The 13,879-nt window shown below is 50.7% G+C and overlaps 1 protein-coding gene across 1 annotated transcript in view; it reads left to right on the top strand.

Annotated features, from left to right (window-relative positions):
* The first annotated feature begins 6,229 nt into the window (after positions 1–6,229).
* The window catches only part of LOC138510643 (endonuclease domain-containing 1 protein-like), a 43,558-nt gene continuing 35,908 nt past the window's right edge, over positions 6,230–13,879 (top strand). Inside the window, exon 1 of the mRNA XM_069626431.1 lies at positions 6,230–6,538. Coding sequence (XP_069482532.1) covers positions 6,230–6,538 — 309 coding nt within the window. The remainder of the gene's footprint in view (positions 6,539–13,879) is intronic.

The raw sequence follows: 13,879 nt of genomic DNA, 5'->3' as shown, positions 1-13,879 counted from the left end.
AAGTGGTGTTAATTTAGACTTGTCCAACACATAACTAGGGATGTACATATAAGTAATAGTGACTGTGTTTTGACTTACTTACCTTTTTCTGTGCTAGTGTAATTTATGAGTGTGTCTTTCAAATAAATAAGTATATACCTTTACAACTAGCTCTGGTCAGTGTTTGCTTGTCCTACTGTGCCTCTGTACCTATTATGTATACTCTATATACTGCCTAACTCTTCTTGAGGGAAGTCTGACTGCTCAGCCACAGCTACCACAGTGAATCTGTGTGGTACAGACTGCTACCAAGTGGGTTTACTGCCAAACGCCTGTAGTCGTAAATCTTTTGCAGTGGTCCCAGAGGGAACTGCACAGGTTTCTGCCTAACAACCTGAAGTACTGTTTCCTAGTATAGAGGCTTCACCTGCAGTGCTGTATTCTGATGTAGAGGCTTCATCTGCAGGGCTGTATCATGGTATAGAGGCTTCACCTGCAGTACTGTATCCTGGTATAGAGGCTTCCTCTGCAGTACTGTATCCTGATATGGGGGCTTAATCTGCAGTACTGTATCCTGGTATAGAGGCTTCACCTTCGGTACTGTATCTTGGTATAGAGTCTTCATCTGTGGTACTGTATCCAAGAATAGAGGCTTGACCTGCAGTACTGTATCCTGGTATAGAGGCTTTACCTGCAGTACTGCATTCTGGAATCAAGGCTCCATCTGCGGTACTGTATCCTGGTATAGAGGCTTCACCTGCAGTACTGTATCCTGGTATCGAGGCTTCATCTGCGGTACTGTATCCTGGTATAGAGGCTTCACCTGCAGTACTGTATCATGTTCCAAGTTCTCACCTTAAGTACTGTATGCAGTATAGAGGCTTCACCTGCACTGCTATATTGTAGTATAGGGGCTTCACCGGCAGTACTGTATCTGGTATAGAGGCTTCATCTACAGTACTGTATCCTGATATGGAGGCTTCGCCTGCAGTACTGTCTCCTCGTATAGTGGCTTCACCTGCAGTACTGTATCCTGGTCTAGAAGCTTCATTTGCGGTACTGTATCCTGGTATAGAGGCTTCTTCTGCAGTACTGTATTGTGTTCCGAGTTTTCACCTTCAGTACTATATGTAGTATAGAGGCTTCACCTGCACTGCTGTATACTGGTATAGGGGATTCACCTGCAGTACTGTATGTGGTATAGAGGCTTGATCTTCAGTACTGTATCCTGATCTGGAGGCTTCTCCTGCAGTACTGTATCCTGGTATAGATGCTTCACCTGCAGTACTGTATCCTGGTATAGATGCTCGATCTGCAGTACTGCATCATGTTCTGGGTTCTCACCTTCAGTACTGTATCCTGGTATAAAGGCTTCACCTGCAGTACTGTATCTGGTATAGAGACTTCATCTGCAGTACTATATCCTGATATGGAGGATTGACCTGCAGTACTGTAGTCTGGTATAGATGCTTCATTTGCAGTACGGTATCCGGGTATAGATGCTTCACCTTCAGTACTGTATCTGGTACAGATGCTTCATCTGCAGTGCTGTGTCCTGGTATAGAGGCTTCACCTGCAGTGCTGTATCCTTGTATAGAGGCTTCACCTGCAGTACTTTGTCCTGGTATAGAGGTTTCACCTGCAGTACGGTATCCAGATCTGGAGGATTGACCTGCAGTACTGTATCCTGGTATAGATGCTTCATCTGCAGTACTGTATCATGGTATAGACGCTTCACCTGCAGTACTGCATCCTGGTATAGAGGCTTCATCTGCAGCACTGTGTCCTGGCATAGAGGCTTCATCTGCAGTACTGTATTCTGGTATAGATGCTTTAACTGCCGTACTGTAGCCTGGTATAGAGGCTTTGTCTGCAGTACTGTACCATGCTTTGAGTTCTCACCTTCAGTACAGTATCTGGTATAGAGGCGTCATTTGCAGTACTGTGTCCTGAGCTGGAGGCTTCATCTGCAGTACGGTATTCTGGTATAGAGGCATCATCTGCAGTACTGTATTCTGATCTGGAGGCTTCACGTGCAGTACTGTATCCTGGTATATAGGCTTTATCTGCAGTACTGTATCATGGTAAAAGGCTTCACCTGCAGTACTGTATCATGGTATAGACGCTTCACCTGCAGTACTGCATCCTGGTATAGAGGCTTCATCTGCAGCACTGTGTCCTGGCATAGAGGCTTCATCTGCAGTACTGTAGCCTGGTATAGAGGCTTTGTCTGCAGTACTGTACCATGCTTTGAGTTCTCACCTTCAGTACAGTATCTGGTATAGAGGCGTCATTTGCAGTACTGTGTCCTGAGCTGGAGGCTTCATCTGCAGTACTGTATCCTGGTATAGAGGCTTCATCTGCAGTGCTGTACACTGGTATAGAGGTGTCACCTGCAATACTTTATCCTGGTATAGAGGCTTCATCTGCAGTACCGTATCCGGTTTAGAGGCTTCATCTGCAGTACTGTATCCTCATATTGAGGCTTCATCTGCTGTACTGTATCCTTTTCTGAGTTCTCACCTTCAGTACTGTATCCAGTATAGAGGCTTCATCTGCAGTGCTGTATCCGGGTATCGAGGCTTGACCTGTCTTACTGTGTCCTGGTAGAGAGGCTTCTTCTGCAGTACTGTATCCCGGTATAGAGGCTTCACCTGCAGTACTGTGTCCTGGTAGAGAAGCTTCATCTGCAGTACTGTATTCTGGTACAGAAGCTCCACCTGCAGTACTGTATCCTGGTATAGAGACTTCACTTGCAGTACTGTGTCCTGGTATAGAGGCTTCATCTGCAGTACGGTATTCTGGTATAGAGGCTTCACCTGCAGTACTGTTTCCTGGTATAGAGGCTTCATCTGCAATACTGTATCCTAGTATAGAGGCTTCACCTGCAGTGCTGTATCCTGGTATCGAGGCTTCATCTGTAGTACTGTATCCTGGTATACATGATTCACCTACGGTACTGTATCATGGTATAGAGACTTCACCTGCAGTACTATATCCTAGTATAGAGGCTTAATCTGCAGTTCTGTATCTTGGAATAGAGGCTTCATCTGCAGTACTGTATCCTGGTATTGATGCTTTGTCTGAAGTACTGTATCTTGGTATAGAGGCTTCACCTACAGTACTGTATACTGGTATAGAGGCTTCATCTGCAGTACTGTATCCTGGTATACAAACTCTACCTGTAGTACTGTATCCTGGATAGAGGCTTCATCTACACTCCTCTATCCTGGTATAGGAGCTTCATCTGCAGGACTGTATCATGGTATAGAGGCTTAATCTGCAGTACTGTTTCTTGGGATAGAGGCTTCACCTGCAGTGCTATATTCTGATGTAGAGGCTTCATCTGCAGGACTGTATCCTGGTATAGAGGCTTCACCTACAGTACTGTATCCTGGTATAGAGGCTTCATCTGCGGTACTGTATCCTGGTATACAAACTTTACCTTCAGTACTGTATCCTGTATAGAGGCTTCATCTACACTATTATGTCCTGGTATAGGAGCTTCATCTGCAGGGCTGTATCCTGGTATAGAGGCTTCATCTGTGGTACTGTATCCTGGTATAGAAGCTTTGCCTGCAGTACTGTTTCTTGGGATAGAGGCTTCACCTGCAGTGCTATATTCTGATGTAGAGGCTTCATCTGCAGGGCTGTATCCTGGTATAGAGGCTTCACCTGCAGTACTTTATCCTGGTATAGAGGCTTGACCTGCAGTACGGTATCCTGGTATCAAGGCTTAATCTGCAGTACTGTATCATGGTATAGAGGCTTAACTTGTAATACTGTGTCCTGGTATAGAGGCTTCATCGGCAGTACTGTATCCTAGTACAGAGGCATGACCTGCAGTACTGTATCCTGGTATAGAGACTTCATCTGCAGTACTGTATCCTGGTATCAAGGCTTCACCTGCAGTACTGTATCATGGTATAGATGCTTTGCCTGCAGTACTGCATCCTGGTATAGAGGCTTCATCTGCAGCACTGTGTCCTGGTATAGAGGCTTCATCTGCAATACTGTATTCTGGTATAGATACTTTAACTGCCGTACTGTAGCCTGGTATAGAGGCTTTGTCTGCAGTACTGTACCATGCTTTGAGTTCTCACCATCAGTACAGTATCTGTTATAGAGGCGTCATTTGCAGTACTGTGTCCTGAGCTGGAGGCTTCATCTGCAGTACTGTATCCTGGTATAGAGGCTTCATCTGCAGTGCTGTACACTGGTATAGAGGTGTCACCTGCAATACTTTATCCTGGTATAGAGGCTTCATCTGCAGTACCGTATCTGGTTTAGAGGCTTCATCTGCAGTACTGTATCCTGGTATTGAGGCTTCATCTGCAGTACTGTATCCTTTTCTGAGTTCTCACCTTCAGTACTGTATCCAGCATAGAGACTTCATCTGCAGTGCTGTATCCTGGTATCGAGGCTTGACCTGTCTTACTGTGTATTGGTAGAGAGGCTTCACCTGCAGTACTGTGTCCTGGTAGAGAAGCTTCATCTGCAGTACTGTATTCTGGTACAGAAGCTCCACCTGCAGTACTGTATCCTGGTATAGAGACTTCACTTGCAGTACTGTGTCCTGGTATAGAGGCTTCACCTGCAGTGCTGTATCCTGGTGTAAAGGCTTCACTTGCAGTACTGTATCCTGGTATCGAGGCTTCACCTGCAGTGCTGTATTCTGATCTGGAGACCTCACGTGCTGTACTGTATCCTGGTATATAGGCTTCATATGCAGTACTGTGTCCTGGTATAGAGGCTTCATCTGCAGTACTGTATCCTAGTACAGAGGCATGACCTGCAGTATTGTATCCTGGTATAGAGACTTCATCTGCAGTACTGTATCCTGTGATAGAGACTTCATCTGCAATACTGTATTCTGGTATAGATGCTTTGCCTGCAGTACTATATCCTGGTATAGAGGCTTCATCTTGGTGTAGAGGCTTCATCTGCAGTACTGTAGCCTGGTATAGATGCTTGATCTGCAGTACTGTATCATGTTTTGAGTTCTCACCTTCAGTACTGTATCTGGTATAGAGGCTTCACCTGCAGTGCTGTATCCTGGTGTAAAGGCTTCACTTGCAGTACTGTATCCTGGTATCGAGGATTCACCTGCAGTACTTTATCCTGGTATAGAGGCTTGACCTGCAGTATCGTATCCTGGTATCGAGGCTTCACCTGCAGTACTGTATCCTGGTATAGAGACTTCATCTGCAGTACTGTGTCCTGGTGTAGAGGCATCATCTGCAGTACTGTATTCTGATCTGGAGGCTTCACATGCAGTACTGTATCCTGGTATAGAGACTTCATCTGCAGTACTGTGTCCTGGTGTAGAGGCATCATCTGCAGTACTGTATTCTTATGCAGAGGCTTCACCTGCAGTACTGTATTCTGGTATAGAGACTTCACCTGCAGTACTGTATCCTGATATGGGGCTTCATCTGCAGTACTGTATTCTTATGCAGAGGCTTCACATGCAGTACTGTATCCTGGTATAGAGACTTCATCTGCAGTACTGTGTCCTGGTGTAGAGGCATCATCTGCAGTACTGTATTCTGATCTGGAGGCTTCACATGCAGTACTGTATCCTGGTATAGAGACTTCATCTGCAGTACTGTGTCCTGGTGTAGAGGCATCATCTGCAGTACTGTATTTTTATGCAGAGGCTTCACCTGCAGTACTGTATTCTGGTATAGAGACTTCACCTGCAGTACTGTATCCTGATATGGGGCTTCATCTGCAGTACTGTATTCTTATGCAGAGGCTTCACCTGCAGTACTGCCTCCTTGTATAGAGACCTCACACTGGCGTTGGTAAAAGCTGTCTCTGCGTGTAAGGCAGCTCAGCCTCCCATTACTTCCCTATTGTACAAGCAGGGCCCAGAGGTCTGAGAAGACACGAGGTCGCCCAAGGAGCACCTGTGCCGGTCACAGGACATGGCTCAGCTCAAGACAGGCCTGCAGGGCGGTGCTGCCCCACAGGGAATCCTGGCACTGGGCACGAGTGGGTACTGTGTGCCAGCTCCTGAGCAGCAGCCTGGGGGGTGAGGGAGGCGAGTGGGGGTTAGTGGGGTGTGTTTGCTCTTGATAGCAGCAGAAGGCCACTGGAAGCCAGGAATCACCAGACCGGTGGGAAAGCCTTCTGTGTGAGCAGCTGTGCTGGGCACTTCAGGATAAAGCTCACTGCTGCAGGGCAGGGTGCTTAGAGTTGTGGAGCAGCTGCGGGAGGTCCAGGCGAGCCTGAGACGAGGGCGATGATGGCGTCCTTCTTCTTGCAGGCAGCGCTTCTCCTGGCAGCCTTTGGCGCCTGGCAGGGGAGCGCTGAAGTTCTTGAGAACTTCCTAGAGGTTCCAGAGTGTGCCAGATCTTTCCACCAGAAGCTCGAGCCCACGGGGCTCCGCTCGAACCGCACAGAGTGCATCTGCCAGCGCCTCGAGGGGGTGCACTACTATGCCACGCTGTACGACGTCAGAGGACGCATCCCCATCTATTCTGCCTACATCCTCGAGACGTCCAACACCTCCAGGCCAGACATCTCCTCCAGCAAGTGGTACCTGGAGCCCATGGTAGGTGCAGCCGCCCTCCTCACAGTCCTGAGCCCAATAGCAGAGGAGGGGGGTTCAGGGCACCCAGCGTCAGTGATGATGGAGACCCGGGAGCTCAGCAGGGGGTCCAGCGCCTGTGATAATGGAGAGGCAGAAGTGTGACCTATGCAGCCAAGGGGGAGGCGTGGCATCCAATCCCTGGGATTATGGAGACCTACCACCATGATATGTGGCACCATCCGGAGGAAGGCTCCAATGCATGGGATGATGCCGGGTAAACACCTAGGGAGAACTATCCGGAGGAGGGCTCCAGTGCATGGGATGATGCAGGGTAACCACCTAGGGGGCACCATCTGGAGGAAGGCTCCAATGCATGGGATGATGCCGGGTAAACACCTAGGGGGCACCATCTGGAGGAAGGCTCCAATGCATGGGATGATGCCGGGTAAACACCTAGGGGGCACCATCTGGAGGAAGGCTCCAATGCATGGGACGATGCCAGGTAAACACAAGGCGGGCACCATCCGGAGGAAGGCTCCAATGCATGGGATGATGCCGGGTAAACAACTAGGGGGAACTATCCGGAGGAGGGCTGCAATGCATGGGATGATGCAGGGTAAACACCTAGGGGGAACTATCCGGAGGAGGGCTCCAATGGATGGGACGATGCCGGGTAAACAACTAGCGGGCACCATCAGGAGGAAGGCTCCAATGCATGGGATGATGCCGGGTAAACACCTAGGGGGGACTATCCGGAGGAGGGCTCCAATGCATGGGACGATGCCAGGTAAACACCTAGGGGGCACCATCAGGAGGAAGGCTCCAATGCATGGGATGAAGTCGGGTAAACACCTATGGGGGAACCATCAGGAGGAGGGCTCCAATGCATGGGATGATGCAGGGTAAACACCTATGGGGGAACCATCAGGAGGAAGGCTCTAATGCATGGGATGATGCAGGGTAAACACCTAGGGGGAACCATCTGGAGGAAGGCTCCAATGCATGGGATGATGCGGGGTAAACACCTAGGGGGAACTATCTGGAGGAGGGCTCCAATGCATGGGATGATGCAGGGTAAACAATTAGGGGGCACCATCAGGAGGAAGGCTCCAATGCATGGGATGATGCCGGGTAACACCTATGGCGGAACCATCAGAGGAGGGCTCCAATGCATGGGATGATGCAGGGTAAACACCTATGGGGGAACCATCAGGAGGAGGGCTCCAATGCATGGGATGATGCAGGGTAAACACCTATGGGGGAACCATCAGGAGGAAGGCTCCAATGCATGGGATGATGCAGGGTAAACACCTAGGGGGCACCATCAGGAGGAAGGCTCCAATGCATGGGATGATGCAGGGTAAACACCTAGGGGGCACCATTAAGAGGAAGGCTCCAATGCATGGGATGATGTAGGGTAAACACCTAGGGGGAACCATCTGGATGAAGGCTCCAATGCATGGGATGATGCGGGGTAACACCTAGGGGGAACTATCCGGAGGAGGGCTCCAATGCATGGGATGATGCAGGGTAAACACCTAGGGGGCACCATCAGGAGGAAGGCTCCAATGCATGGGATGATGCCGGGTAAACACCTATGGGGGAACCATCCGGAGGAAGGCTCCAATGCATGGGATGATGCCAGGTAAACACCTAGCGGGCACCATCAGGAGGAAGGCTCCAATGCATGGGATGATGTCGGGTAAACACCTAGGGGGAACTATCCGGAGGAGGGCTCCAATGCATGGGATGATGCAGGGTAAACACCTAGGGGGCACCATCAGGAGGAAGGCTCCAATGCATGGGATGATGCCGGGTAAACCATCAGGAGGAAGGCTCCAATGCATGGGATGATGCAGGGTAAACACCTAGGGGGCACCATCAGGAGGAAGGCCCCAATGCATGGGATGATGCAGGGTAAACACCTAGGGGGCACCATCAAGAGGAAGGCTCCAATGCATGGGATGATGCAGGGTAAACACCTAGGGGGAACCATCTGGAGGAAGGCTCCAATGCATGGGATGATGCGGGGTAAACACCTATGGGGGAACCATCAGGAGGAAGGCTCCAATGCATGGGATGATGCCGGGTAAACACCTATGGGGGAACCATCAGGAGGAAGGCTCCAATGCATGGGATGATGCAGGGTAAACACCTAGGAGGCACCATCAGGCGGAAGGCTCCAATGCATGGGACGATGCCAGGTAAACACCTAGCGGGCACCATCAGGAGGAAGGCTCCAATGCATGGGATGATGCGGGGTAAACACCCAGGGGGCACCATCCAGAGGAAGGCTCCAATGCATGGGATGATGCAGGGTGCAAGGGATGATGCAGGGTAAACACGTAGGGGGCACCATCCGGAGGAAGGCTCCAATGCATGGGATTATGCGGGGTAAACACCTAGGGGCACCATCAGGAGGAAGGGTCCAATGCATGGGACGATGCAGGGTAAACACCTATGGGGCACCATCAAGAGGAAGACTCCAATGCATGGGATGATGCAGGGTAAACACCGAGGGGGCAACATCAGAAGGAAGGCTCCAATGCATGGGATGATGCCGGGTAAACACCTAGGGGGAACCATCCGGAGGAAGGCTCCAATGCATGGGATGATGCAGGGTAAACACCTACGGGGCACCATCTGGAGGAAGGCTCCAATGCATGGGACGATGCCAGGTAAACACCTAGGGGGCACCATCAGGAGGAAGGCTCCAATGCATGGGACGATGCCGGGTAAACACCTAGGGGGAACTATCCGGAGGAAGACTCCAATGCATGGGATGATGCAGGGTAAACACCTAGGGGGAACTATCCGGAGGAGGGCTCCAATGCATGGGACGATGCCAGGTAAACACCTAGCGGGCACCATCAGGAGGAAGGCTCCAATGCATGGGATGATGCATTGTAAACACCCAGGGGGCACCATCCAGAGGAAGGCTCCAATGCATGGGATGATGCAGGATGCAAGGGATGATGCAGGGTAAACACGTAGGGGGCACCATCCGGAGGAAGGCTCCAATGCATGGGATGATGCGGGGTAAACACCTAGGGGGCACCATCAGAAGGAAGGCTCCAATGCATGGGACGATGCCAGGTAAACACCTAGGGGGCACCATCGGGAGGAATGTTCCAATGCATGGGACGATGCAGGGTAAACACCTAGGGGGCACCATCAGGAGGAAGGCTCCAATGCATGGGATGATGCAGGGTAAACACCTAGGGGGCACCATCAGGAGGAATGTTCCAATGCATGGGATGATGCAGGGTTAACACCTATGGGGCACCATCAGGAGGAAGACTCCAATGCATGGGATGATGCAGGGTAAACACCTAGGGGGCAACATCAGAAGGAAGGCTCCAATGCATGGGATGATGCCAGGTAAACACCTAGGGGGAACCCTCCGGAGGAAGGCTCCAATGCATGGGATGATGCAGGGTAAACACCTAGGGGGCACCATCTGAAGGAAGGCTCCAATGCATGGGACGATGCCAGGTAAACACCTAGGGGGCACCTTCAGGAGGAAGGCTCCAATGCATGGGATGATGCAGGGTAAACACCCAGGAGGCACCATCCAGAGGAAGGATCCAATGCATGGGATGATGTAGGGGGAACCATACGGTGGAGGGCTCCAATGCATGGGATGATGCAGGGTAAACATGTAGGGGGCACCATGCGGAGGAAGACTCCAATGCATGGGATGATGCGGGGTAAACACCTAGGGGGCATCATCTGGAGGAAAGCTCCAATGCATGGGATGATGCAGGGTAAACACCTAGGGGGCACCATCAGGAGGAAGGCTCCAATGCATGGGATGATTCGGGGTAAACACCTAGGGGGCACCATCAAGAGGAAGGCTCCAATGCATGGGATGATGTAGGGTAAACACCTAGGGGGCACCATCAGGAGAAATGTTCCAATGCATGGGACGATGCAGGGTAAAGACCTAGGGGGCACCATCAGGAGGAAGACTCTAATGCATGGGAAGATGCAGGGTAAACACCTAGGGGCACCACCAGGAGGAAGGCTCCAATGCATGGGATGATGCTGGGTAAATGTGATGCTGGAAATGCATCGGAGGGACAGGGCCTCCGTATCCTTGTCCTTTACTGTTCTTATCGTGTGTTCTGTCGTGTTTTCCGCGCAGGAGTCCATGTGGGACTCCTGGCCCTGCAGCTCTCTCTTTTTGGTTTGGTGAACAGACCCATGGGATACCCTTATGGCACCCATGGGTAGGGGTACAACCCTGTGCCCCTAGTGTATGTTTTTGGGCACCTGTGGGTGGCCCACAGAGCAGGGTATGGGCTGGTGGCAGCTCCATGCTGAATTTGACAGGTGCTCTGGGTGTCCTCCATTTTGGGATACCCAGGCCCTGCCATTGGGATCAGTTGATCCCTGATAGGAAACAAGATGGCCCCTGTGGCCTCTTGCTTTCTATTGCCTGTTACTTTGTTTTTCCCAAAGTCCTGGGAAGCCCTGACTCTGTCCCTTCCCCCTGACTGGCTGTTGGGTGGAAGTTCCATATATGGTGTTGTTGTGAAGGCCCAGCTAGACTGACTGGAGCCTTCCCAGTGACTGTATGTTGTGGGTACCTCCTGTGGGTGGGACCTGGGTGAATAGAGAGTGTGACCAATATGCACTCCTTGTTGTGGCTGTCTGGTTTCTGGCATGTGAGACAAAGACTGAGACAGCCCTGCCCGAAACTGGCCTGGATGCAGTGTGTAGTGTTGAATGGCTGGGTACTTGTCCCAATCCACATTCCTTGTTGTGAGTGTCTGAAAGGGAGGAGTGTGGCCTGAATGCACTGTGTGCCTGATTGGCTGACTGACTGCATGAATGCCCTTCTGTGTGATTGGCTGCTGTGTGTGTGCCAGCAGTGTGGATGAGAGACAGAATAGTATATCTGGGGACCTCTCACCACTGGAAATTGTTCAGAAGCGTTCAGAAGCTGAGTCTCCACTCAAGAGTAACTGGAATTGCTGATCCTCGACGTCCAGCTGGAAGAAGAAGACTTGCTGCTGCATTTGCCTCGACAGATCTGAAGGTTGCCGAATTCGTCGAGGACTGACCCGAGAGAGGACCTGGTAAGGCGCCCTCTTCCCGTGCTCCGAGGGATCATCGAGCACCGCTACATCTTCGCCGAAGCGCCCTGGAAGTCAGACCCTCGAAAGGCTGCCGACCTGAGACGGGACCGCCGAGGAGATCGAAGTGAAGCACCCGGACATCGCCGCCGTCGAAGTCCATTGCCGTCGACCAGGGTTCGCAGGTCTGTGTAACCGCTGGAGGCCCGTCGAAGTTGTGTTGCCCAGCCGTGGGAACCACTTGACGCCGTGCCGCCGACGACCGGAGCCGTCCGCTCCTTGCCTAAGAACATTTGAATCGAAGGACTCCCTCGTCCGCATGGTCGACCGCTCTATCCTGCCGGAGAAAGTCGAGGACGACCAAGGCGCCGAGGAGAAACCTGCCGGTGGGTTTCCCGCCACCCGAAGACCACAAGGACTCGAACGACTCGACGCCCTTGCTGGGCCTCCGTCTTCACAATCTTTGCGGTCCAGAACCATTGTCATCGAGGTGCCCCGCACGCCTCCGCCTTGCAGGACGCCAACACTCCGTCGTCGACGAGCACCGCTTGGATTGAAGCTGCCGCCTCATCGACACCGTTCTACCCGGTTTGTTGTCGGACGTTCGACGCCCCGTGTCTCCCACTTGAAAGGGAAGGCATTCAAGAAGGGCCGTCGATTCCCCGACACCGAACGCCGAGTTCCTCGACGCTTCTCGACGCCTCTCGACGATCCGTGACTCCCGCTTGAAAGGGGGTCGCTCAAGAAGGATCTGTCAACGCCTCTTCGACGAACTCGACTCCACCAGGTACATTGGGGGGGTAAAAACATTATAGGAGGGAATAAGACTTGCAGAACAATACATGGACTGGGCTTGTGCTATATCTTTATTTTACAGGTTGCCCATGTGGGGGGATCTCCACACAGAACTGTGTCTAGTGGTAGGGGCCAGTATTCTGCCTATTGTTCAACCATCTTATGTTCTCTCCTCTCTCTATTGCTGGTTTCACTCTATTGATCTGTGTGACATGATTACAGTATTGTTGATGCACTTTTCATGAGATCTAATACAAAGGGTGGTACCACTGTAGAACTGTATATATTTGCCATTGTTGATTTTCCTAAGTACAAAGTGAGTTATTATGATAAGTGTACATAACCTTGAATATTGATTATATAAAGACTGTGTTCTAACCAATACAGTGTGTGGACATTCCTTTGTGGGGGCTTGGGGACTACACTGTACTTAAGAACCAGCCTGCATCACCTCCTGAGAAGCTAGGCCTTGATTGCTCGTCCATTGCTACTGTAATAGAGAATCTTGGCTGGGGTCTTCTGTGCCTCTCTTCTACCATATAGGGAGCAAAAGTACAGACACCCCCTACCAGTCTTTACAGCTGGTGGCAGCGGTGGGATGCTTATGGTTTTAAGAATCAGTGTATAACTGTGCCACTTACAAAATATCTGCACTTTATTAAATTAAGGTTTAGGTGTGTTCCAAATAACTGCATTACAAGCAATGGAGTCCATTGCGAATGGTAAATTGACTAGGATGAGCTTAGAGGCTCTCCAGAGTGCTTGTGAAGCCAGGGAGTTAGACTTTGTGGATAAGTCTAGGGCGGAGCTGATAGCTGCCCTGGTGGACTACCAGACTGATGGTGAAACTCTTGATGAAGGGGGGGATGCAACCAGTGAGGACTCTGCCCCTGGGGTTGTCGCTGAATCTGTTTCTGGGAATGCCGCCATTCCTGCTGCCTCTGTTCCGAACCCCAGAAATTCCATGGAACTTGAGTTATTAAGGATGAAGTTGGCCTTTGAATATCGCAAGTTGGAAATAGAAGCTGAGCTTAAGAAAGAGGAGCTGGCACAGCAAGTGGAACTCAAGAATAGGGATCTTGCGCTCAAAGATAAGGACACTGAATGTCAGAGAATCCAGTTAGAGAAAGCTCGAGTGGAGACTTCAGCTAAACCAATTGAGAGTGGCAGGTCCCCAGCCACCAAGTTTATGAAAGATTTGGTTGGTGTGTTTTTGGAGGGTTCAGATATCCTCCAATGGATTGAAGCGTTTGAGATGGCTTGTGCAATTCATGATGTGGATAAAAGAGATTGGGCTAAGTGTTTGTTAAGCAGAGTGCCTCAAACTGGATATGACTGTATTCTGAAACTGAGTGTGGAAGAAAGGGGTCAGTATGAGTGTATGAAGTCTGCTTTAATTGCCAAGTTTGGCAAGACACCTACCCAATACCTTAAAAGGTTCAGGGATTTTAAGAAACGAGAGAATGTGTCTTGGGTTGACTGGGTG

The sequence above is a fragment of the Ambystoma mexicanum genome, chromosome 6p (assembly GCF_040938575.1).
Source record: "Ambystoma mexicanum isolate Mex_15411 chromosome 6p, UKY_AmexF1_1, whole genome shotgun sequence".
Taxonomy (NCBI): domain Eukaryota; kingdom Metazoa; phylum Chordata; class Amphibia; order Caudata; family Ambystomatidae; genus Ambystoma; species Ambystoma mexicanum.
Note: the sequence above shows the minus strand (reverse complement) of the source record. Positions and strands in the feature narration are given on the sequence as shown.